The sequence below is a fragment of the Carcharodon carcharias genome, chromosome 10, assembly GCF_017639515.1.
Source record: "Carcharodon carcharias isolate sCarCar2 chromosome 10, sCarCar2.pri, whole genome shotgun sequence".
Lineage (NCBI taxonomy): Eukaryota > Metazoa > Chordata > Chondrichthyes > Lamniformes > Lamnidae > Carcharodon > Carcharodon carcharias.
Genome location: NC_054476.1, coordinates 46659599 through 46687286, shown reverse-complemented (window position 1 = coordinate 46687286; position 27688 = coordinate 46659599). Strand labels below are relative to the sequence as shown.

The following is a 27688-nucleotide window of genomic DNA, read 5'->3' as shown; positions in this document are numbered from 1 at the left end:
AGGTAGTATTTTAAATAGCAGCAATGCTAATCAGTGGGATATGACATGAGAGGAGATATAAATGTCAGCTTTGGCTCAGAGGTTACACTTTTACCTACTGAATCAAAAGGTTGAGAGTTCAAATATCATTCTATAGACTTGAAAACATAATGCAAGGCTGCAGCACTGAGAGAGTGCAGCACTATCGGAAGTGTTCTTTGGATAAAGGATTAAGCTAAGAGATTGTTTTTCCCCTCATGGGAGTAAAAGATCTCATGGTATTATTTGACAAAGAGTATCAGAATTTTCCCAGTGTCCTAAACAATATATATTCCTCAATTAACACCGTCAATACAGATTATCTGATCATTATCTTATTGCTTTTTGTGGGACATAGCTGTGCGCAAATTGGCTGCTACATTTCCCTAAGTCACAACAGTTACTATGCTTCAAAATCATTTAATTAGCTGCAAAGTTCTTTGGAACATCCTTGGGTTGTGAAAAGTGATATCTAAACCTAAGTTCTTATTTATGTTATGGATAAAGCCCTTACGTAGGTAAAAGCTGTGGCATGCTTTTGAATAGTGACCTGATCCTGCATTTTTTCCAATGTGACTTTGAAACAGGGGAGTTCAATGAACTAGGAATAACTCTCCTGAAACTTCCTAGTCTCTATGCAGTGTGTCCCTATGACATCTAGATTATGATTAAGAATGCAAAATGTTGAAGATGCTGAACACACATCTGTACCTTACCAATCTGGTGCAATATGTTGGTGCATCACCTTTTCTTGAATTCTTATTTTAAAATGCCAGGCTGCATTCTGTTTCTGCCACAATAATGGAATGTAACCTAAGAATGAACATACATTTTAAATATGAATAAAACAGGGATAATAAAGAGTGACTAATTGGAATAGACGTGAAACAAATTGTTGAGAGTAGTGACAAAATACATTATTGGGGTTGTAGATAGCAATCAAGAAAATGATAAGAAATATAATAAAATCTATTAAAGATAAAGAAAAGACTTACTGATTTTAAAGGTTGAAGTAAGAAAATGAAGGATCAGTATAAGGAAAAAATGGAGTCCTTGGAAAGAACAAACATGTGATCAGCCATAACAAAAACAGAATTACCTGGAAAAACTCAGCAGGTCTGGCAGCATCGGCGGAGAAGAAAAGAGTTGACGTTTCGAGTCCTCATGACCCTTCGACAGAACTTGCGTTCGAGTCCAAGAAAGAGTGATCAGCCATTACTGTAAAGCAAAGCCTTGATTTCTGAGTCACCTGAGGATTGGTTTACAGAATGCCTGAAGATAAAAGCATGTGATAGCTCCCAGGGAAGAAAGCACTCACTTGTGTAATGGTGTGTTGCTGGTTGAAAGTGAGTTGCATAAATTTTCCTAAAGACAATCTGGAATGAACCCCATGTCGTGGACATTACAGAATGGTTGTGACCTTAGCAGTCACTACTAGTAGCCTTTAGTGAGATTAGGCTGCAGTTCTACTTGCAGCATTTGGCGTAACTATATGACAGTGTCTTTCAGAAGCGAATCTTATGCATGCAGCCACTCTTGGTTAAGTTGACTGCAGTGCAACGTCTGCAGCCAGTCCCCCTCCACTGCTCTTTTTTAAAAACTTATTCTTGGACTTCCTGAAACCTGCTATTATCTTCCTCACTACTAATTAAATTTCCAAGTTCTATGCCATCTGCAGCTTTGAAATTATGTCCATTATACCTGTTCAACTCATTACTAGAAAAAAAATAGCAGTGGTCCTAAAACTGACACCTGGGGAATATCATTGTGCACTTGTTACCAGTTTGAAAAATAATTGTTCACCACTATCTGCTTTCTGCCTCTTAGACAGTTCTGTATCCATGCTGCCACTGCCCTTTTAATTCCCATGGACTTCCCATGGTTAAGCTCCCAACCTCCTACAACGGGGCATGGTTAACTCATTTCTACCTTGATACAACTCATCTTTATTTATGTATCTCCCTCTCAGACATTTTCTGTGGAGGTGTTGTGCAAGAGTAGCAGCAAATCTGGCTGCTTTTCCAAACAATATGTAAGGTATTCAATGAACAAGAGCATCAGTGAGTTGGATAGATTAATAAGAACTATGTTAAATCTGTGTGTGAATATCACTCAAAAGCCAAGTAGTCATTGTCGCTTGGGAAAGATTTTTTAGGAATAGGTAGAGGAACTGGTGGAATCTGCTGAAACCGTCACTCTGGTATAACAAAATAGGCTATGAAAATTAACCATCAACCAACCAGCTGCTGCAAAGCCAGTTTCAACCTCAGTTTTTTCACAACACCACATAGAGTCATTGCGCATAATGCATTTGCTGTTTTAACTTTTGTAGCTGAAATTAAACTGCAAAAAAATTTGTTTGGCTGAGTCTGCAATGGAATTTTGATATGGGGCACCTGGCAAAGTTCTTGTTGACATTATTGGTATCGTGATTGGAATGGCATATGGCTGGCAGAGGAGGAAGAGCAGCAGATAAGAATACATAGGCCTGGAACTGCTGAGAGTAAAAGCAGTGGGTTCCAGGAGTCGGGTGAAGAGTTCGCAGAAGACCTTGCTTCTAGATTGTGCAAACCAAGAACTTATAGTTGCACTGTTTGCAGAAACTCTGCTTTACCAGGAAAGTCATTGCAGAGCTATGTCACCTGCTGGAGCAGCATCTGCAACCCAGCATGTTTCCCCTTACTGGTGGCTCTGTAAGTTACTCGCCCTGCATTTTATGTCTTGGGGTGATTTGAAGCTGCAACTGATGAGATTAGCAACATTAGTCAATCTGCTGTGTATGCCTGTCTCAAATAGGTGATGAATGAACTCTTTACCAAAACAAATTACTTCATCTTTTTCCTTGTGGAAGCTATGAAGCAAGAAGTCAAGGCTTCAGGTTTTTTTTATTTCATAGGATTCAGTGTCACTGGCTAGGTCAGCATTTGTTGCCCATCCCTAAATGCCCTTGAGAAACTGCCTTCTTGAACTGCTGCAGTACATGTGATGTAGGTCCACCCACTGTGTTTTTAGGATGGATATTCCAGCATGTTGACCTATTGGCACTGAACGAACAGCTGGTGATAGAAACATAGAAACATAGGAAATAGGAGCAGGAGTAAGTCATTCGGCCCTTCGAGCCTGCTCCTCCATTCAATTTAATCATGGCTGATCCTCCATCTCAACGCCATACTCCCACTCTCTCCCCATACGCCTTGATGCCTTAAGAGTCCAGAAATCTATCTATTTCCTCCTCAAACATATTCACTGACTTGGCTTCCATAACCTTCTGTGGTAGAGAATTCCACAGGTTCACCACCCTCTGAGTGAAGAAGTTTCTCCTCATCTTAGTCCTAAATGACCTACCCTGTATCCTGAGATTGTGACCTCTTGTTCTAGACCCCCAGCCAGAGGAAACATCATCTCTGCATCCAGTCTGTCCAACCCTGTCAGAATGTCATACGTTTCAATGAGATCTCCTCTCATTCTTCCAAACTGCAGTGAATACAGGCCTAGTCGGCCCAAACTCTTCTCAAATGTTAATCCTGCCACCCCAGGAATCAGTCTGGCGACCTTCGCTGCACTCCCTCTATGGCAAGTATATCGTTTCTTAGGTAAGGAGACCAAAACTGCACACAGTACTCCAGGTGTGGTCTCATCAAGGCACTGCGCAGCTGCAGGAAGACATCCTTGGTCCTGTACTCAAGTCCTTTCACAATGAGGGCCAACATACCACTTGCCTTCTTAACTGCTTGCTGCACCTGCATGCTTGCTTCCAGTGATTGTGCAAGGACAACCGGGTCTCTTTGTACATCAACATTTCCCAATCTATCACCATTTAAATAACACTCTGGCATTCTGTTTTTCCCATTGAAGTGGATAATTTCACACTTATCCACATTATAATGCATCTGCCATGTATTTGCCCACTCACTCAACCTGTCTAAGCCACCTTGAAGCCTCTTAACACCCTCCTCACTGCTCAGATTCCCACCAAGTTTTGTGTCCTCAGCAAACTTGGAAATATTACATTTGGTTCCCTCATCCAAATCATTGATATATATTATGGATAGCTGGGGCCCAAGCACTGATCTCTGTGGTACCCCACCAGTCACCGCCTGCCACTCCGAAAAAGACCCATTGATTCCTACTCCCTGTTTCCTTTCTGCTCATCAATTCTCAGTCCAGGTCAATATATTACCCCCAAACCTATATGCTTTAATTTTACACACTAACCTCTTTTGTGGGATTTTATCAAAGGTTTCTGAAAATCCAAATACACCACATAAACTGGTTTTCCCTTATCTATTCTGCTAGTTATGTCCTCAGAAAACTCCAGTAGATTTGTCAAACATGATTTCCTTTTCATAAATCCATGTTGAATTTGTCTAATTCTGTTGATATTTTCTAAATATCCTGTTATCACATCCTTTATAATAGACTCTAGCATTTTCCTTACTATTGATGTTAAACTAACCAGTCTTTAATTCCCTGTTTTCTCCTTTTTTAAATAGTGGGGTGACATTTGCCATCCTCCAATCTGCTGGGACTGTTCCAGAATCTACAGCATTTTGGAAGATGACGACCAATGCATCCACTATTTCCATGGCCGCCACCTTTTGTACCCTGGGGTGTAGATTATCAGGCCCTGGGAATTTATCAGTCCCATTAATTTCTCTAGCACTATTTTAGTAATATTAATTTCCTTCAACTCCTCCTTCTCACTAGACTCTTGGTTCCCTAGCATATCTAGGAAGTTATTTGTGTCTTCCTCTGTGAAGACAGAACTAAAGTAGTGTTTAATTGCTCTATCATCTCCTTGTTCTCTATTATAAATTCTCCCATTTTGGACTGTAATGGATCCTACATTTGTCTTCACTAATCTTTTATTTTTATATACTTATAGAAACTTTTACAGTCTGCTTTTATGTTCCTTGCAAGTTTACTCTCATACTCTATTTTTCCCGTCTTAATCAATCTCTTGGTCTTCCTTTGCTGAATTCTAAACTGCTGCCACTCCTCAGGCTTGCTATGTTTTCTAGCAACTTTATATGACTCCTCTTTGGATCTAATACTAGCTTTAATTTCTTTTGTTAGCCATGGTTGGGCTGCTTTTCCTGTTATGTTTTGCACCAGAAAGGCATGTATAACTATTGCAATGCATACATTTGTTCCTTAAATATTAGCCATTGCCTATCCACCGTCATGTCTTTCAATGAAGTTCCCCAATCTATCTTAGTCAACTCTCACCTCAGACCTTCGTAGTTTTCTTTGTTTAGATTTAGGACCCTAGTTTCAGATTAGACTACTTCACTTTCCATCCTAATGAAGAATTTTATCATGTTATGGTTACTGTTCCCTAAAGGACGCTGCACAACAAGATTATTATTTTGCCTTGTTCACCTTCATTGCTTTCCATTTCTCTCCTGGCGTTTGACAAGGTGTTTACTAAAACCCACTTTCACAGCCATATTTCCTTCCTCAGTGACTGTATCCATCTCCGACTTACCCCACGTGGATTTCAACTGAAGTTCCATCCCTCATGTTTCGAACCCACCCAGGATTACAGGTATCTCTGGGACATACAACGCTCCTCGGACTGCTGTTCTCGTCGCATTCTGAGATGCACATTCAGTGCCATGCGCCGCCATATGAACACACTCGACTTCTCCCTCCAGCAGCACTGCCGCACCCTATTTCTAAGCTGCGCGTGCCCCCAGTTTCATTTTATTCTTCGTCTCATCCAACTCCTCAACAAGAAACTTTGTCTCTTTCTTTCAGGTGCAAAGGAACACAAGCTCCAACAACTCATCGACACCAACGCCCATCCAGGACCCTCCAACCCTGCCTGAACCTCTGTCCCCATCCAGTCTTCCAATACCAGCCCCGGCCATGTATTCACCATACCCCCTGACCTTCCCCTCTCCGATGCTGAACGTTCAGTGTTCAGCAAAGGACTTAGTTTCATACTCTGACACCCTCATCTCAATGAATTTCGGGCTCGGCACGATGCTGAACTCTTCTTCTGCTGCCTTCGTCTCCGTGCTCACTTCTTTGGGCAGGAGTCCTCTCCCCGTTCAACGGATCCTTTTACTTGCCTCTAATATTCTCCCTCCACCTGGACCCGTCCCTCTGGATTCTTACCTTCTCTTGATCTTTTCATTGAGAATTGTCGGCCTGACATTAGTCATCTCAATTTCTCTGCTCCAATCACCCACTCTAACCCGTCTGTCTCTGAACTTGCTGCACTCTGTTCTCTCAGGTCCAACCCTGACATTGTCATCAAACCTGCTGAGAAGGGTGGTGCTGTTGTTGTCTGGTGCACTGACACCTACCTTGCAGAGGCTGAGCGTCAACTTGCAGACACTTACTCCTAACTCCCCCTGGACCATGACTCCACCACTGAACATCAAGCCATTGTTTTCAGGACTGTTACTGACCTCATCTCCTCTGGAGGTCTTCCTTCCACAGCTTCCAACCTGATAGTCTCCCAACCTTCTACCTCCTACCCAAAATCCACAAACAGGACTGTCCAGGCAGACCGATTGTGTCAGCCTGTTTCTGCCGCACGGAACTCATTTCTTGCTATCTTGACTCCATTCTCTCTCCCCTTGTCCAGACCCTTCCCACCTCCATCCCCCACCGGGATGGTCTGATGGCTCTCCGCTTCTTCCTCAAACAGAGGCCCGAACAATCCCCATTCACCACTAATCTCCTCCGTCTGGCTGAACTTGTTCTCACACTGAACAATTTCTCCATAAACTCCTCTCACTTCCTCCAAATAAAAGGTGTGGCTATGGGTACCTGCATGCGCCCCGGTTATGCCAGTCTCTTTATGGGGTATGTGGAACATTCCTTGTTCCAGTCCTACTCCGGCCCCCTCCCACAGCTCTTTCTCCGGTACATCGATGATTGCTTTGGTGCTGCTTCATGCTCTCGTCTGGACCTGGAAAAATTTATTAATTTTGCTTCCAATTTCCACCCCTCCATCATTTTCACATGGTCCATCTCTGACCCGTCCCTTCCCTTCCTTGACCTCTCTGTCTCAATTTCTGGTGATAGACTGTCCACCAATATTCATTACAAGCCTACCAGCTCCCATATCTACCTCAACTACAGTTCATCATGCCCTGCTTCCTGTAAGGACTCCTTTCCATTCTCTCTGTTCCTTCGCCTCCGTTGCATCTGTTCTGATGCCACTTTCAAAAACAGTTCCTCTGACATGTCTTCCTTCTTCCTTAACCGAGGTTTTCCACCCACGGTGGTTGACAGGGCCCGCAACTGTGTCCGGCCCATCTCCCGCGCATCCGCCCTCAGACCTTCCTCTCCCTCTCAGAACCATGATAGGGTCCCCCTTGTCCTCACTTATCACCCCACCAGCCTCCGCATTCAAAGGATCATCCTCCGCCATTTCCGCCAACTCCAGCATGATGCCACCACCAAACACATCTTCCCTTCACCCCCCCGGTGGCATTCTGCAGGGACAGTTCCCTCCGGGACACCCTGGTCCACTCCTCCATCACCCCCTACACCTCAACCCCCTCCCACGGCTCCTTCCCATGCAACCGCAGGTGCAACACCTGCCCCTTTACTTCGCCTCTCCTCACCGTCCAAGGGCCCAAACAGTCCTATCAAGTGAAGCAGCATTTCACTTGCACTTCCCTCAATTTAGTCTATTGCGATCATTGCTCCCAATGTGGTTTCTGCTACATTGGAGAGACCAAACGCAGACTGGGTAACTGCTTTGCAGAACACCTTCGGTCTGTCTATAAGCATGACCCGGACCTCCCTGTCGTTTGCCATTTCAACGCTCCACACAGTTCTCATGCCCACAAGTCCGTCCTTGGCCTGCTGCATTGTTCCAGTGAAGCTCAACGCAAACTGGAGGAACAGCACCTCATCTTTCGATTAGGCACTTTACAATTTTAGATCATGTACTCTCTCCTCCATCCCCACCCCCTTTCCGATCCCCCCCCTCTTTTTATATAGATTTCTTTTTTCTTTTCCCACCTATTTCCATTATTTTTAAATGTATTTCCATCCATTGTTTTATCTCGACCTTTTAGCCTATTTTGATCCCTTCCCTTCACCCCAACCCCACTAGGGCTATCTGTACCTTGCTTGTCCTGCTTTCTACCCCTAATTAGCACATTCCTTAGATAATGTTACCACCTTCAACACCTCTTTGTCCTTTTGTCTATGACATCTTTTGGCTATCTCCACCTATCACTGGCCCCCTATCCAGCTCTACGCCCCACCTTAAACCAGCTTATGTTCCACCTCTTCTCAATTTTTACTTAGTTCTGTTGAAAAGTCATATGGACTCGAAATGTTAACTGTGCTCCTCTCCACAGATGCTGCCAGACCTGCTGAGTTTTTCCAGGTGTTTTTATTTTTTTTTGGATTTCCAGCATTTGCAGTTTTTTGCTTTTATATAAGATTATTAATTAACTCCTTCTCAGTGCACAATACCAAATCTAGGTTAGCCTGTTCCCTAGTTGGCTCCTTGACATACTGGTCTAAAAAACCATGCCATACACGCTCCAGGAATTCATCTGCCACAGTAATTTTGCTAATTTGTTTAATGCTGTCCCCTGACTTATCACTACTTTTTGGAGGCCAATAGACAACTCCCACTAATGTTTTCTGTCCCTTGCTGCTTCTTAGCTCAACCCAGACTGATTCTACACCTGGATTTTCTGAGCCAATATCCCCTCTCACTACTACGCTGATTTCATCCTTAAGTAACAATGCCACAGCACCTCCTTTGCCTTTTTTTCCTATCCTTCCTAAATATCGCGTACCCTTGGATATTCAGTTGCCAGTCTTGGTCACCCTGCATCCATGTCTCTGTAATCACAAACACATGGTATCCATTTACATCCATTTGTGCTACTGATTCATCCACCTTATTACGAATGTGACACGAGTGCCTTTAGATTTGTCTTTTTAACATCTATTTTTGTACTATGGCCCTAGTTGCAGCTAGCCCTTGTTTCTTGTGCCTTTCGCTTTTGCTTTCTTTCATTCCTATCTTTGTTTCCCTCTCTTGTGTCTCCCTGCTCAGGTTCCCATCCCTCTGCCACTCTAGTTTAAACCCTCCCCCACAGTACTAGCAAATACCCTTGTGCGGATATTGGTCCTGATCCTGCTGGTGTGCAGCCCATCCAGCTTGTACAGGTCCCATCTTCCCCAGAATCGGGCCCAATGCCTCAGGAATCTAAACCCTTCCCTCCTATACCATCTCTCCAGCCACGCATTCATTTGGTCTACTCTCCTATTCCTGATCTCACTAGCATGTGGCATTGGGAGTAATCCTGAGTTTACTACCTTTTGAGGTCCTGCTATTTAATTTATCTCCTAGCTCCCTATATTCTGCTTTCACGGCCACATCCCTCTTTTTACCTATGTTGTTGATACCGATCTGGACTATCACCTCTGGCTATTTACCCTTTCCCTTCAGAATGTCCTGCAGCCGCTCAGTGAAATGCTTGACCCTGGCACAAGGGAGACAACGTACCATCCTGGTGTCACATTTGCGGCCGCAGAAATGTCTCTCTGTTCCCTTTACGATAGAATCCCCTATCACTATTGCTCTCCCATTCATTTTTTCCCCCTTGCCCTGCCCCTCCCATGCAGCTGAGCTACTTGTGGTGCAGTGGACTTGGCTCTTGCTGCATTCCCTTGAGAAACCATCTACCCCAACAGTATCCAAAATAGAAAATCTGTTAGAGAGGGAGATGGGCCCAGGGGACTCCTGCACTACATGCCTAGTGTTTTTACTCTGTCTGACGGTCACCTATTCCCTTTCTACCTGTGTACTCTTTACCTGCGGTATGACCACAGCACTGTATGTGCTATACATGAAGATCTCATCCTTGCGGATGCTCCACAGTGACTTCAGCCGTAGCCACAACTTCAAAACATGAGTAGCTGCAGCTGGAGACACATCCTGCACACGTGGTCACCCTGGACACTGGAAGTGTCTGTGCCTTCTCACATCGCACAGGAGGTGCATTCCACTTGGCTGAGCCTTCCTGCCATGACCTACCCTTAAATTATTCCCTTTACTTTTATTTCCTCTAGTTTAGAGAATATTAAGGACAGAAGAGATACTCACCAGGACTTATTAACCAAGCCCGTCACTCTTCTTACTGAGGAAAGGTGGAAAATTAAAGAATCCCTCCTTCCCTCTTCACCGAACTCTCTCTCTCACCAAACTCCAACCTAAGTGATCTAATTCAGCACAAAGCAGCACTCCAGTGCAGTCTTTCTCATGCGCAATCTGTGCTTGTTCTTCTAGGTGATAGAGAATGGGGATTTGGAAAATGCTGTTGAAGGAGCCTTGGCAAATTGCTGCATTGCATCTTGTAGACGGTACACACTGCTGCTTTGTCTTGGATGGTGTTAAGCTTCTCGAGGGTTGTTGGAGCTGCATTTATGCAGGCAAGTATCTATCACAATCCTGACTTGTACCTTTTGATGGTGGACCAGCTTTGGGGAGTCAAGAAGTGAGTTACTCACTGCAGAATTCCTAGCCTCTGACCTCTTGCAGAATTTATGTGGCTGTTCCAGTTAAATTTCTGAGCAATGGTAACCCCCAGGATTGTTGTTAGTTGAGATCCAGTGCTGATAATGCCATTCAATATCAAGGGCAGAAGGTTAGTTTTGCTATTGTTGGAAATGGTCATTGATGGTTATCATCCACGTGGAGATCACCAAACCAAAAGAACTGAGCTTACCGAATGTCCCCAATGAAGAGCCAGCGGACAAGATTTGACCTTTTTGTAACTTTTACTTTAGCAATCAAACCATAATCAACATAAATTAAACATATGAAATATGAAATACCAGGCAAATCACAGACAAACGAAATTATAAATTACACATTAGATAGCAGAGGAAACAAAGACAGATCTCTCAGATTTAACAGGCAGCGCAATATATGGTACCAATTTCAGCCACCAGGTTCTTCAAGACTCTGATCTTCCTCAGGTAGAATTCCAGCTCCTTTTCTTCAAGGATTCCACCACCAACTCTCATACGGCAGTAGCTCCTACTCAACCTGAGTCCCATGGGTACAATCTTCAACAAAATGGCGCACTTCCCTGGAACCTTCTCAGTTGTTCTCCCATTGGTCTTGGTTACATGAATCCACCAGGATCACCTTTTTCTGACCCATCAGAAACAACCTTGTGCACTGTATGGCTGATTCTGGTTATTCAATCGCTTTAAATTAACAGGAATAACAGCAAGATTGTATTTGTTTATTACCCACTCCTGGATCCAGCCTTTGAGTTCTCCTACCTGCGAGGGGTCACTGCCTCTATCTTTTTTTTTCAAATATTGTAACAGTTATTGCAACATTGAAGTAATATATTTTCTTAGTGTAGCAGTTTTTAATCACACCTGACACTTAGTTGTGTGGCAGGCATATTACCTGCCTTTATCAACTCAAGCCTGAATGTTGTCTGAGCCTTGTTGCATACGGACATGAACTGGTTCAGTATCTGAGGAGTTGCAAATGGTACTGAACACTGCTATCATAAAACATCCCCACTTCTGACCTTACGTTACAGGGAAAGTCATTGATGAAGCAGCTGAAGATGGTTGGGCCTAGGGCACTACCCTGAGGAGCTCCTGCAGTGATGCCCTGTGGCTGAGATTATCATTAACCAAAAAAGTTAGGTGGATATATATAATCAGAGGTTTTTCATATTCTGAGGTATTTTAAGAGGCTATATAGCGAAAGATTGTTTCCACTAGTTACCAAATAGGTAACACAGGATCTCTAGACCTTGGATTATTAGAAGAATGAAGGAGGAAGGTAGAGATTTTCTTCCCCCCCCCCCCACACAGTAGGCTATTAGAATATGAAATGTCTCACTACAGTTAAACCAAAGAGAAACAGGGTAAGTATTTGAAAAGGGGGAATATACGATAGAAATGGTGAAAGAATAGGTAACGGGGATTTGTATTCATATTTTTGGGCTATTTGTCCAGTTATCCGCTATACTATTGTTATTTTTAAGTACACTGTGGCATAAAGTTAGTGCGAGGAGAGTTGCCCTGTTTTCTACTTCAGAGCATCCTCTTCAGAGGATGGCACCATACCTGATAGGAGTCAGGTTTAATGCTGCTTGCTGCACCTTCAATATGCAGGAAGAGACAGCATACTGTACTTTTAAGGAGTCTGGGAAAGTAAGACTACTCAACAGTCCAATTACCTAGTTTTTTTTATTCATTCATTGATGGGTTGTGGGTGTCGCTGTCTAGGCCAGCATTTATTGCCGATCCCTAATTGCCCTAGAAAAGGTGGTGGTAAGCTGCCGTTTTGAACCACTGCAGTCCATGTGGTGTGGTTACACCCACAGTGCTGCTAGGGAAGGAGTTCCAGGATTTTGACCCAGTGATAGTGAAGGAACGGTGATATAGTTCTAAGTCAGAATGGTGTATGGCTTGGAGAGGAACTTCCAGATAATGGTGTTCCCATGCATTTGCTGCCCTTGTCCATCTAGGTAGTAGTGGTAGCTGATAGACCAAGATTGTATGCTGCAAGTTGTTACTTATCAATTAGTTCCACATTTACTACTCACCCATGCCAAGTCTTCATATGGCCTACAGTGCTGTCCTTACATCTCATGTATTGTATACCCATGATCAGGAGCACACCTTGAATTTGAAACTTACAATTGAAAGCTTTGTCACACCCACATCTTCCATGATTTTTTACATTCAAAGCATTGAGCATGAATTTGGTCAATTTTTGGGACATAGAATGGGTTTTAGGTCACATATTGATCATTATTACTGATGACTTGTACTTTGAGTGCAGTGATATTCAGTTATGTTACGCGGAGGAGACACGTATATTGGCCATGCTAAACAACTGATCAGTTATATATTTTATCTGTTTGTGGCAAACACATCACCTGATATTGCAATGCTAACCAGCAGTGACCTGTGGATATAACAGTTGAGGATGTTGGTGAACTGGTGGTGCTATTCTTATATGGCAAGTTAGCTGCAGGTGTCCTTGCTCTATGCCACTGTTGTTCAATAGAATTACTAACTAGTCACAGGCGTGGCTATGGTGACACCATTTTAGCCACATGAAAAAAATTAATAGCAAACACCACACGCACAATACAGGCAGTACTTTATATATATATATATATTTACTTAACAATTAAGGTTAAAATACACATGCATAAACCATGCAGATGTGAATATTGAGATTATATGCCCAACAGCACTGTCGATTACTCATTATTTACTGATCAAAAATGCATTGAACCACATCTGCATTCCCTGTTTGTCACATGTGGCTAGTGCCTAACATTGGAGAGCATTGTTATAGATGGCAAACTCTGATCTGGAGCAAGCTAAGGAAGTTGTACTCTGGCATTATGTTTACCCAAGACATGCAGATGGTCTGGAGCCTGCTGACCTCCCTGGCATGTCTTCTTTCACCTTGTACCACTGTAACTATTAAATACCTTTTTTGAAGAAGATATATAAATAATCTTACTTCAAGAAGTTATTTTTGAAAATTACTCGTAAATTCTTTGGAAAAATTTGTTTTTGGTAAGTTTCATAAATACAGAAAAACTGTCAAACACAAACTACGCTTCCTTAAAAAGATACTGAAAGCATTTCAGCAATAAAAGTGCCAATTTCAAGAGCTCCTTTCCCCATGGGCTTTTCCTCCTTGTGTTCCAAAATAGGAAAACACATGAAGTAAAAAGTGCAAACCAGCATGAATCTTGACAAATTTAGATAGGTGTTTATTGAAATATTTTTACATTTTATCTAAGGACTTACTGAGGCTAGAATACAAATTAAACGCACTGAATTGCAACCCAAAAAGAAATTGACATAGTGCCTACTCTCCCAATTCAGCACTCCGTGTACTAATTGCACACCTATTCTCCTAGCACATGGGGGCCTCTGAAATCACATTTTTTGAGGAAAAGGGAGTTCATACTAAAAGATTATTTAAGTTTAACTTAAGACCAAAGCAAAGTGACTCCATAGTCTGCTCGGGGGTTTTACACAAACAACGGGCCCCTAGCCAAGCTGTTCCAGTACAGCTACAACACTGGCATCTTCCCGGCAATGTGGAAAATTGCCCAGGTATGTCCTGCACACAAAGAACAGGACAAATCCAACTTGGCCACTTACAGCCACATTGTCTATTCCCGATCATGTGTAAAGTGATGAAAAGGGGTCATCAACTGTGCTATCAAGGAGCACTTGCTTAGCAATAACTTGCTCACTGATGCTCAGTTTGGGTTGTCAGGGCCACTGAGCTCCTGACCTCATTACAGCCTTGGTTCAAACATGGACAAAAGAGCTGAACTCCAGAGAGGAGTTGAGAGTGACTGCCCTTGACATCAAGGCAGCATTTGATCGAGTGTGGCATTAAGAAGCCCTAACAAAACTGGAGTCAATGGGAATAGGTGAAACTCTCCATTGGTTGGAGTCATATCTAGCACAAAGGAAGATAGTTGTGGTTGTTAGGGATCAATCATCTCAGTTCCAGGACATCACTGCAGGAGTTCATTAGGCCCAACCATCTTCAGCTGCTTCATCAATGACCTTCCTTCCATCATAAGGTCAGAAGTGGGGATGTTCACCAATGATTGCACAATGTGCGCCATTCACTACTCCTCAGATACTGAAGCAGTTCATATCCAAATGCAGCAAGACCTGGATAATATCCAGGATTGGGCTGACAATTGTCAAGTAACATTCTTGCCATACAAGTGCCAGGCAATGACCATCTCCATAAAAGAGAATCTAACTATTGCCTCTTGACTTTCAATTGCATTACCATCGTTGAATCCCCCACTAGCAATATCCTGGGGGTTACCATTGACCAGAAACTGAACTGGACTAGCCATATAAATGCTGTAGCTATAAGAGCAGGTCAGAGGCTAGGAATTCTGTGGCGAGTAACTCACCTCCTGACTCCCCAAAAACCTGTCCTCCATCTACAAGGCACAAGTCAGGATTGTGATGGAATACTCCCCACTTGCCTGGATGAGTGCAGCTCCAACAATACCAAAGAAGCTTGACACGATCCAGGACAAAGAAGCCCGCTTGATTAGCACCCCATCCACAAACATTCACTCCCTTCACCACCGATGCACAGAGGCAGCATTGTGTACCATCTACAAGATGCACTGCAGGAACTCACCAATGCTCCTTAGGCAACACCTTCCAAACCCACAACCACTACCATCTAGAAGGACAAGGGCAGCAGACATGAGAACATCACCACCTGGAAATTCCCCTCCAAGTCACTCACCATCTTGACTTGGAAATATAGTTCCTTTACTCACTGGGTAAATCCTGGAAGTCCCTCCCTAACAGCACTGTAGTTGCACCTACACTACATGGACAGTAGCAGTTCAAGGAGGCAGCTCACCACCATCTTAAGGGCAATTAGGGATGGGCCAGCGAAACCCACATCCCATGAATGAATAAAAAAAGCAGTACGCAGTCATGTGCTATTGCTCATCTGAAATATCATGACTGCATTTCCTGCCTGATAGCATAATGTTTTTCCATTCAAAGAAATACTTTTAATGTGTCTAGTGAATACAAATTATTTGGAGCATGAATATTCTGTAAGCTCAATAATGTGTTTCTGCATCACACCGCACTATTTTGTCAACATTTTTTTTTATCCTGTCTAATTTTTTATGAAATGAAGATTTTTGTTTTCATTTCTGGAGCCTAATTTTTTTCATCATTCTGTTCTAAATCAATCATACATTAAATAGATGTAGAGAGATTTCCCCTTAGTCTGCCCAACAATTTGACTTGACTCCCAACCACAGAAGACAATCCACCAAATGTGCCAGAGTGATATTTCCATTTATCTCACAACTATCTTTGAGTTGTTTGAGTGGTGCCACTTTATTATGGCACCAAATTATGGACAATTTTGTGACAAAGACTCGCGTTAACTAGGGACAGTTACTTACCAGGAACATGGATTTTTCATAACCAAGAATGATTTGGTAAACTAAAAGCCATTTCAGCAATGGCTGAAAAGAGAGACAGTACTACACTAATAGACCTTGGGATGAAAGCCAAGAATCAAGTTTATTGAGAAATAAGATTAATAGCAACACCATGAAAATGAATATAACATTTTAGTTAGTATATAATTGTTATTGTAAGTCAGTATCTATTTCCAATCAATAAATATCCATTATTCTTTCACAGTTCTCTCTCCTACTTTAAACAATTTGGATCCCACAACTTTATGGAAAGCTGCAATGTGAGAAATGTACTGGACAGTTCTTTGTTAGGTTTTGCATGTATACTACATTAGCAAAAAGGAAACCAAGGAATATAAGACACCAGTCACAATTGTCTAAGTTTCTTTATTTTGTTCAGGCTGGTTTAAAAAATAAATAAACAAATACCATTTACATTGAAAAGTATTTCTTGCAGTGACGGATTTGCAAATCAAGTTAGATTTCACAGGTATTAGGATGATCTCCCAAGCACCAGGAAAGAGATTCATATACCTTGAAGACGGAACCAAGCTGCAAACCTTGCTTGCAAGATCTCCTGATTAGATCAAAGTGAAGACAAGAAATGGAACTATAGTATTGTGATCATGCTAACTTCTAACACTTGTATGGACTCTGTCCCCCAACAATTGTGAAGCAATTCGTTTAAACAGAAATCAGATAAACTCTTACTTGTTAAACAGTCTACTTAAACTGAAGTTGGATAACTCTTTATATTGGCATCTACATATTGTGGATTTGCTTAAGACTAACATTGTATACCAAAGCATAGAGATTATAGCTTTCCATTAGGAAAAATTAGAAATCTATTTTACGATTTAGGAATAAAAACAAAGTGCTGGAAATACTTAACAGGTCCAGTAGCATTTGTGGAGCGAGAAACAGAGTTAATGGGGAGAATTTTCTCCCCGTTGGGTAGGCCAGTCGGGAGCAGACGCAGGCAGGCGCGGAGCCGATTGCCAACCGCAATCGGCTGCGCGCCACCATTTTATGTGGGCGGGCCAATTAAGGCCCGCCCAGCCTGACATGCTCCCGGATGCTACCTCTGCGGGTGGGGAGAAGAGGGAGAGTTGGAGCCTGCACTCTTTTGCACATGCGTGCGAAAGAGCGCAGAAATCTCCCTGAGGCTTGGAGCTGCATTAGGGAGATTAAGTTCAGTGCTAAAGATGGAAAAAATAAAATTATTCAGACATGTCCCCTCATGTGACAGTGTCACATGAGCTGGAACATGTTTATGAATTATCATTAAAAATTTTATTTAATTAAAAACATTTCATGAAACCTCATCCCGTCTGTGGATGAGGTTTCATGAAAAATGCGAAGGCCGCCTGGGCTCTTCGCCTGCCTGCCAATCTTAAGGTTGGACGGGCAGCCCTGACAATTGCTTTAATTAGTTTATTAATGGCCTTAGCAGGCCTTTGACAGTTCGGTGGGCGTGCAGCCGACTGTGGTATGGGTCCGCCAAATGGAAGATCAGAATGACGCGCGGTGATGTTGGGACGCATGCCTGATGTCACCGCGCGTTATTTTACGCGTCGGCATGTGGGGCCTAGAAGATTCTGCCCAGCGTTTCAAGTTGAATATGATTTCTTCAGAACTCTTCTTCATTTAGGATCCAGTGTTGGAATAAAAACATATGTGCAGATTCTTGTGACCTGAAATTAAACAGACTCCCGATCTTTTATACAGTGTGGAAGCTTTTAATGTTCTGGAGATCCTTAAATGTTTCCAACACCTAGAGGGGCTTTTTGTATAAAAGCAAAATGCTGCAGATGCTGGAAATCTGAAATTGTTTGAAATTATTTGTATTGTGTTTGTGCTGATTCTTTGCTACATCAATCCAAAAATGAATTTCACTGCTGTGTTCTCTCCCCATATCCCTGCATCATCATCTGTCTCAAATATTTATCCAATTCTTCCTTAAAAGATACATTTGTCTCTATCTCAATCACTTCTTGTCACAAAGCATTCAACGTTTCAACAATCTTTAGCATAAACAATTTCCTAATTTCTCTCCTTCCTCTCAGTAATAATTTTAAATTGATGACCTCTCATCATTACCTCCCCAACTGGAACACATTGTTCAGTTTATCAAAGCCCTTCATAATTTTAAAAAGCTCTATTAAATCTATTGGGAAATCATCCAAGTATCTCAAATTTTTCCTCATAACTAGCTCCCAATCCTGCCCTCGTCCTGGTAAATCTAAGTTACGCACTCTCTTTGAACCCAGTGTTCTATAATAGGTTTCCCAACATTTCACACAAACTTCAAATGTAACCACAGCAAGACAGTGTACAAGTTATCATTATCTCTTTGCTGTTTTACTCTATGCCCTTATTTCTAAAAGCTAAAATACTACTGGACTTAAAAAAATTTCCTTTATACACTTGCGCTCAGACCTTTTTAAAGAATTTCTAATTGAATCTCTATGGATCTTGCTGATCCACTGCATCTTTCCATTGAATGTAAACTCCTGTGCCTTATTTTTCTACCCAAAATGTATTAGCTCACATAACACCAAGTGACTAATGCATAGCGAGCAGACTAAATTAATTATTTTCTGTGCTTATGGAAGAGACAAAAAGTATGCTTCCGAGGACAGAAGTTGAATTTTCACAGGATAAAAGAATTAGAAATTTCAGCTAAAATGGTCATGGACAAGATTAGGAATCAGGTCAAGATGAATGTTGTACAAGGGTGTCTAAAATTCCTCACAAAATTAGTCACATCCTTGCCATTATCGTTAGAGAATCATATCAAATGGAACTGTTTCTTAAAATTGAAGGAAGTTAACATGACACTCATTTTTTAAAAAGGGTACTATGATGACCCAGGTGACTACAGGCTAGTGGTATATGTTATGTCAAAGTATTAGAAGGTCTTCATGAAAGCTGGATAATGAAATACTGAAATGGATATTCTATTGTAAGAGGAAGTCTGTATAGATTTTGATTTACTAGTTAATAAAGTTTGTGGTGAAAATGATAGACCATGTTGACAGAAGGCAGTCCATTGATACAATGTATTTAATCAAGGCTTTTGATATGCTACCACAAAGACAATAAGTCCACAAGATAGCAAGGCATGAAATAGCTGTCAAGATTTTCACAAAGGTTAAAAATTAACTAAACGTAAAGCAACAAGAGTAGCTGCAAGGACTCACCAACAGGGTGGGACAATGATCAGTGCTGGGATCATTGCTGTTGACAGTATATATAAAGTATTTGGAGTGGTGACAGAAATAAAACTGACTCAATTTTCACGTGCGACCAAATTGGAAAGCATTCATACAGATACATGCAAACCACATGTTACTGGACTAGCAATCTAGAGGCCCAGATAATATTCTGGGGACAAAAGTTCAAATCCCATCATGGCAGCTGGTAGAATTTAAATTCAACTAATTAATAAATAAATCTGAAATTAAAATCTAGTCCCAGTAACTCTGACCACGAAACTATTGAATTTTCATAAAAACCCATCTGATTCACTAATGTTCTTCAGGGAAGGAAATCTTCTGACCTTTCCTGATCTGGCCTACATGTGACTACAGACCCAGAGCAATGTGGTTGATCCTTAATTGCCCTTTGAAATGGCCACTTGGTTTATCAAACTGTTTTAGAAAAGTCAAAAAGGAATAAAACCGAATGGACCACTTGGCATCCCACATCTGGGGTCTTGTGCCAAAATTGGGAGAGCTGTCTCACAGAGAAAAGCAGACTGACATAGTTATACTCACTGAATCATGCATTACGGTCAATGTCCCAGACTCCTCCATCACCATATCTGGGGATGTTCTGTCCCACCTGCCTTCAAGGTTGACCTTCCTGTCCCTAAGGCCAGTTGAGGCCCTTAAATGACAATTAAGTGCTGCTAAGGGCCTCATCCCCTAGTGGGAGGTAGACCATCCACATGGGCAAGCTGCGAGCTATACCCTGTGGGCTCAGCACAGAGGGGGTGGGATCCCCTGATCAGGCATCCTGTGCCCCACAGAGGGCCTTCAGCAGAAAGGCTATTCCCTGCTGCCCATCATAACAACTACCCCCTCTCCCTCAACATCCTGCTGGGGCCTACTTGACGCACCGGAGCAAGCCCATCCATAGAACCATAAAAAAGTTACAGCACAGAAGGAGGCCATTTGGCCCATCTTGTCCATGCCAGCCTGAGGACACCCAGGTGCCCTTTCTAATCCCACCTTCCTGCACCCGGCCCATAGCCCTGCAGCTTACAGCACTTTAGGTGCAGATCCAGGTACTTTTTAAAAGAGTTTAAAGTTTCTGCCTCTACCACCAACTTGGGCAGTGCATTCCAGACACCCACTGCCCTCTGTGTAAAAAACGTTCTTCCTCGTGTTCCCCCCTACACCTTCTGCCATTTATCTTGAATCTATGTCCCCTGGTTCTATAATTCTCCATCAAGGGAAACAATTTTATCCTGTCCACTCTATCTATTCCCCTCATGATTTTGTAAACCTCAATCAAATCACCTCTCAGCCTTCTTTGTTCTAAGGAAAATAACCCCAACCTATCCAATCTCTCCTCGTAACTACACTTTTCTAACCCTGACAACATTCTTGTAAACCTCCTCTGCACTCTCTCCAGAGCTATTACGTCCTTCCTGTAATATGGTGACCAGAACTGCACACAATACTCCAGTTGTGGCCTCACCAGTGTTTTATACAATTCCAACATTATATCCTTACTTTTATATTCTATACCTCTGCTGTTGAAGGAGAGCATTCCATATGCCTTCTTTACAACCTTGTCTACTTGAATTGCTGCCATCAGGGACCTGTGTACTTTAGTGCCAAGATCCCTCACTTCATCTACTCCTCTTAGTATATTCCCATTTATTTTGTAATCCCTGTAACTGTTTGGCCTCCCTAAATGTATGACCTCACACTTCTCAATGTTAAAATCCACCTGCCACTTTACTGTCCACTCCACCAACCCATCTATATTGTTTTGTAGATTATGGCTATCCTCTACACTATCCACTACTTGGCCAATCTTTGTGTCATCTGCAAATTTCCCAATCGTGCACCCCACATTCACGTCCAAATCATTAATATATAACACAAACAGCAAGGGTCCCAACACCAAGCCCTATGGAACACCACTTGAGACAACTTTCCATTCGCAAGGGCATCCATCGACCATTACCTTTTGTTTCCTGTTACAAAGCCAACCTTTTATCCAGTTTGCCACATTACCCTGAATCCCATGGGCTTTTACTTTCCCGACCAGTCTGCCATGTGGGACCTTGTTAAATGTGGGACCTTGCTAAAATCCATGTACACAACATCCACTGCACTACCTTCATCAACCCTTCTTGTCACTTCCTCACAGAATTCAATCAAATTTGTGAGGCAAGACCTTCCTTTAACAAATCCGAGCTGACTATCCCTGACTAGTCCATGCCTTTCCACATGACAGTTAATCCGGTCACTTAGGAATGATTCTACTAATTTGCTCACCACTGATGTAAGACTAACTGGCCTATAATTTTTTGGCATTTCCTTTGATCCCTTTTTAAACAATGGATCTATGTTTGCATTTCTTCAGTCCTCCGGTACCCCCCCTGTATCTAGTGAAGATTGGAAAATTATCCTCAGAGCATCTGCTATCTCCTCCCTGACTTCCTTCAGCAGCCTCGGAAGCAATCCATCTGGCCCTGGCGACTTATCAACTTTCAAGGATTTCAACCCTTCGAGCACTTCCTCTCTCTTTATGACTATCCCATCCAATATCTCGCAGTGTTCCTCCTGGACTACTATATCTATGTCCTCTCTTTCCTTTGTAAACACGGAGACAAAATATTCATTCAAAACCCTTCCCACAGCCTCTGCATCTACACACAAGTTTCCATCTTCGTCTCTGAAACGTCCCACTTTTTACTTAACTAACTTTTTAGCATTAATGTATTGGTAAAATATCTTTGGGTTATCTTTAACTTTACTTGCTAATCTTTTTTCATGCCCTCTCTTTGATTTCCTTATTTCCTTTGTTACTTCGCCCCTGCACTTCCTATATTCGCCTAGGCTATCTGCAGTGCTTAGTTCTTTGTGCCTACTGTACGCTTTCTTTGTCTGTTTGATCTTCCCCTTTTCTTCTTGGGCCTCCATTGCTCACTGCTGCTCCAGGCCTCCTGCAATCCCAGTTGTGGCCATCACTCCTGGTGGTGCTGATGCTGCTGGGATTGAAGAGCTGCCAGCACTCTGATTGATCAGCAGCTCTTGGCGGCAGGTTCCAAGCCTTTAAAGGCATGGGATCCCTGATGGCAGGCTGCTAGTTGTCTGACTGACATTTAATCCTGTTGAGGCTCCTAGAAATGGCCATGGCAGGATCACCGCCATTAAATTCACTGAAAATAGTGCATTGGGCAGCAACAGTAAGGAAATCTAATGTTTCTGGTTATACCATTAGGAAAGCAATATCTTCGTAATGCAGGAAACTTGTCAGAGAACTTTGATATCAATATTTCAACTGTCTGAAGCTGAACCAAACCTTTCCCAAACTTGGAAGTGCATCTTGGGGTCAACCACAGCAACTACATATGAACTTCATCACCAAGATCATCAACTTCCACTTCTGTAATATCGCCAGACTGCAACTCTGTTTTAGCTCATTAAACTTTCATCCATGCCTTTGTTACCTATAAACCTAACTAATCCAATGGACTCCCAGCCAGTCTCCCATCTTCCGCCCTGCATAAACTTGTTTGCATCCAAAACTCTATGCTTGTATCTTAACTTGTGCCTGATCTCGTTCATCCATCACCCCAATGCTCACTGACCAGCACTGGCTCCCAGTCTGACAACTGCTTAATTTTTAAATTCTTTTCTTTGTTTTCAAATCCTTTGATGGCCTTGGCCCGCCCTATCTGTGTAACCTCCCCCAGCCCTACAAGCCTTTGAAACCTTTGCAATCCAATTCTGGTCTCTTGTGCATTCCTGATTTGAATTATTCCCCCATTGGCAGCCGTGCTTTCAGCTGCTTTGGCACTAAGCTTTAGAATTCTCTCGCTAAACCTCTCTGCCTCTCTACCCCTCTGTCCTATTTTAAAGGGCCGCTTAAAATCTACCTGTCTGACCAAGCTTTTAGTCATTCAACTGTTATCACCTCCTGTGGCTTGGTGTCAAAATATGTTTTGTCGATAATGCTCCTGCTAGGCACCTGGGGACGGTTTAGCTACATTAAAGGTGCAAGTTGTTGTTCTATTTAGTAGGCAGGAAAGATGACTTTCATTGAATCATGCACCTGTACTGGATGCAGTAGTCCTGTTCAGATTGGGAGTACCTCATTCATTAACAAAGGATGATCAGAATGCTCCCGCCCACCCCCCCCGTCCAACCACCCCCCGTCCCATATCCTTGAATAAGTGAGAGGGAAGCAAAGACTACAATGCTGTGAACCCTGATAAGAATATATTTTCATAATGAAGTTTAGGATCATTAGCTATCTACATGCCATGACTGTTTAACTGCAGATGATGGATTAGCTTTTTTCATATGTGAAGTTATACAGGAAGAAATGATTCCGTGGATGAAGACAACAACATCTTTAACACATTCTCTTTAGATCCATATGCTACAAGTTTAATGCCATAGGAATGCAATTTCATCTTTGCATCAGAGCTAAGCTGACACGGTAGACACAGACTCCAACCTGATTTTGTGGGGAATGAAATGGAGTAAAATCACCTGGAGGATGTAGTCTCACATTACTTTGCCTTGACGCTGTTTACGTTGTAAATCTCATTTACCGAAACTATTTTTTTAAGCCAACAACATTTCAACTCGTGTGTCAGTTTGTCAGCAGTGGACAAGAAAATAATCAGCGTTTTACTGGGATTGGTTAATACTGGCAATTTCAAATCAGATAATTGCAAAGGTGGGGCAGGAGTCTATTGGAAGCAGATTGATTGGAGGGTGGAACTGGAATTGATCCCAGGTTAATTGCTCCTGTTGTTTATGGCACAAAAATTGAGGCAGAAAAATGTCTTTGTTTTCTCAAAGTCATAATTACAGATGTGTTTAATCAATGTTCCCCCCCCCCAAATAAGTTATATGTAACAAATTAGGTGCTAAAACTGAGATTCTAAAACCATTTAATTGTTCGTAGAAACTTTCCAAGGCGTGTCTGGTTGTTGTCTCACGTGAAACATTATTTCCTTCAAGAGTTGTGTAACTGCGTTTTTCAGAGAGTGAATGTTCCTTGGTTTGAAAGCATTAATTGTCCCTATTTGGCAAGTCTTGTCACGTATAATTTCTAGAGCTTGGAAGTAAAATAGGTAACAGGATTGGAGTGATGATATATTTTAGTACTTTAAAAAATGCATTTAATTAAAATATGTGCCGAAGTGCTAATTGTAACAAATTATGGATTCAAAATCAGTGTGTCATTGTTGGGGGTAGGGTGGGGATGCATGCCTTCATGGAAGATTAATCTTATGCCTTCAACAATTTTCTAAATTACTACTGCTAAATATGCATCTGCGTGCTGCCATAGAAGTGATGCAATATTGGGTAAACCTGCAACTTAAGTTAGGGTAAGACCGTGTTCCACTCAAAGCTTAACTCCTTGTCTTCATGTGCCATAAGCCTGTGTGCAAAGTTGGAGACAGGTGCTTGGTTTATTTTTTGGTCAGAGTTTTAACTTATTTTCTAGGTTAGCATACATGATGAATCCAGTGTGATATCAAACCTGATTTACAAAGTGCACAAGGCCTACAGACTCTTCTACCAGAGATTTCTCCCTCCCATTTTCTAAATTTTTAAATTTCTAACTTGCAACTTACAATAATTTACAAACTGTTGTGATTAACCCCGGGTGAATGTGAAACTTGAAATTTGCTTACATTTGAAATTATTTTATGGTCAATTTTCACTTGTATTTTGGTTAATTTCAGCTTCCTGGGAGCAGCAAGGCTTCTCCAAAGCTAAGCATGAAACGATCACCATTACAAGATAAACGAACATGGTCACCCACACATCTGATCCCATCAATCAGATCAGGTTCTATCTCTGGTAAGCCAGAGGTACGTAGATCCATAACCCCAACTGCTGATGGTTCTGGATATAAATACACAAATAAGTCTACTCCCAAAACCAAAAAGAGCACATAGGATAAAGAATTTTAACATCAAAACCACTAAACTTCAAAATGATGCCAAATGCAAATACTTCAAAAAGGAACCATGGATTGCAATGTTACAAGATGACTTTGGCTTTCCTCTCTTTGCTGCTGACCACTATGAGTACATGAAGGTTTTTTTTTACTTATATATTTCACTTGGTATTATACAAATTCCAAGAGAAAAGTACGGAACAAGGAAACTGTTCACTGATTAGCTTCCTTGTAGTATTTATTAACACATTGTTGATGAAAGACTCCTATTTTATCTTGCTTAGAGATATCAGTACTGTTAGAAGTCAGAAATAGTTTACTTAAGATGTCTGTCTTTGTTGTATAGGAATTTGTTACGTTTGCATATTAGATTGACTGTCATTGCTTATTTATTTAGTTGCTACTTGGGGGCTGTGGAAACTCTAAAAGAGCCAATCAATGAATTGTCTGCAATGAGAATTAGAACATACTTTTCTGTACAATTAGCTGACCAGACATGAAGAAATTTATCTGTTCTCATTGTTATTTAGTAGCCCATAGAGTCATTGTAAACATTGTCACTTTTAATATACAAATTGAGTGATTGCAGTGTTATTTTCAAAAATTGCAGATTGAATAATTTTATACTGAGCTCTGCAAAGGAAGGAGAGAAAAATGTAAAATATGTTCGATTAAAAACAACCACTTATTTACATAAGTATTACTGTAAAAATGTACTTCACGTGGCTAACTTTAATGAGCTTGAATGTGTTGTACCTGAGCTGTGCATGATACATTTCTGTTCTGTTTAAATATTGAGTTGGCCTAAGATGTACTGTAGCATGACATCATGCACCAGGAATCCTGGGATGTGTTAACTTGTGCATGTCCATTTAGATATGTAGAAGGATAATGATACCTGTTCTTGACTAAAGATTTCTATAACACATGCAGGGCATTTAAAAGCAGATGTTTTCTTTTGAGTTGGAAAATAAATATTACCACCTTTGAATGAAAACGTGCAGGGATGTGATTTTTTCATCTTTAATCTGAATCCAGTCGTTTTACATGAGCTGGTTTGACATTTAATCCTTCCTTTTGAAAGTATTTCTTTTAGAAACATCTTTTGAGGTATATTTAAAAAAAATTAAACTAGTTATAAATTGTATTCAAACACGTGTGTCCTTAGTACAATATTGCCAATTTAACTAAAATTTAGACACATCCCTGTCTTGAGATTTCAGAAGTTCAGAGGTACCATAAAAATATTAAATATAAACTTGAATTGGCTTTATCTAACATATATTCTGAGCAAATATTTAATGTTTGTGTTGCCTGTGTTGCTGCTCTCCATCTAGTTCTAGTTCTGATCATGTTTCTGATGTCATTTCATCATGTCATGTCACTTATTCAGATCTTATTTGACTGAGTTGCCAATACAAACAAGAGTGGGCACACTGACCCAAGTAATTGTGTTGTAAATGAACACCAGTTGTGACATTTGCCCATTAAATTTCAGTTTATCCATTTTAAGCAGTGGATAATATTTGAAGTTGAGCATTTTTCCAAGCATAAGTAGGCGATTGAGTGAAATATGCCTCGTGAAATAGATTAACACGGAATGTCACATGAAAATAAATTGCTTATTCACCTGGGGTTTTAGCACCCAGAGCAGGTATGAGAGAGAGAGCTAATGAAAATGTAACCACTACATTATATTGGTAATTTATGTATTCCTGTAAAATAGATGTATGTTTAGGCATACCTCCTTGTTCAAATAGCTGTAGAATATTATAAACTAAAAGATTACATGTTAGTAATTGTGAATTGAAACTTTCACCTCTGTAAAGCAATGCTCACTCTTGTCTTCAAGTAATTGAAAAATGTGCAAAGTCTCAAGTCCAAATGTAAACATTCTGGTTTTAATAGCATTGCAATTATATGATGTATTGCATTTTTTGGAAGGATTAGTCTACTTGTTCTCTTTTACTGGTTAACCATATAAAGAACTAATATATCTGTCCAAATGAACTTGGTAAACTTATTGTATGTTTCCTTTTTCAGTATGTAATTGATGCCTTGAATGGCATTAAATCTCTTTTTGTTCTTAAAAGTAAAATTCTGGACTTTGCTTTTCTGTGATATAGTCTTATTTAGATTTTTCTTATTTCCATTAGCTAGTGGAAATACTAGATATCCAAAATGCTTAATTGGGAAATGTTTGTTTTCTTTTTAAAGTGGGCAACCATAGCGCATACAAATATTCAAAAAAAATCTTCAGTATCTTCAGCTAAATTTGCATCAGTGGCTATACTGGAGTTGTTGAAACATTTGCTAATTCACCTCACTGTATTTTATTGTGAAGTAAAGTTTTAAACAATTCTTGAATACAAGCCTATCAGCTGTGGTTCAGTTGCCTTCCTTCCGTCATAAGGCCAGAAGTGGGGATGTTCGCAGATGTTCAGCACCGTTTGTGACTCCTCAGATACTGAAGCAGTCCATGTTCAAATACAGCAAGACCTGGACAATAT

General features: G+C 41.3%; 1 protein-coding gene across 3 annotated transcripts in view; it reads left to right on the top strand.

Annotated features, from left to right (window-relative positions):
• The window catches only part of stk33 (serine/threonine kinase 33), a 189800-nt gene extending 162512 nt beyond the window's left edge, over positions 1–27288 (top strand). For all 3 annotated transcript variants that reach the window (XM_041198450.1, XM_041198447.1, XM_041198449.1), the window contains one exon: positions 24961–27288. In XM_041198450.1, the coding sequence (XP_041054384.1) occupies positions 24961–25176 (216 nt within the window). In that variant the 3' untranslated portion in view covers positions 25177–27288. The remainder of the gene's footprint in view (positions 1–24960) is intronic.
• Positions 27289–27688: the final 400 nt, after the last annotated feature.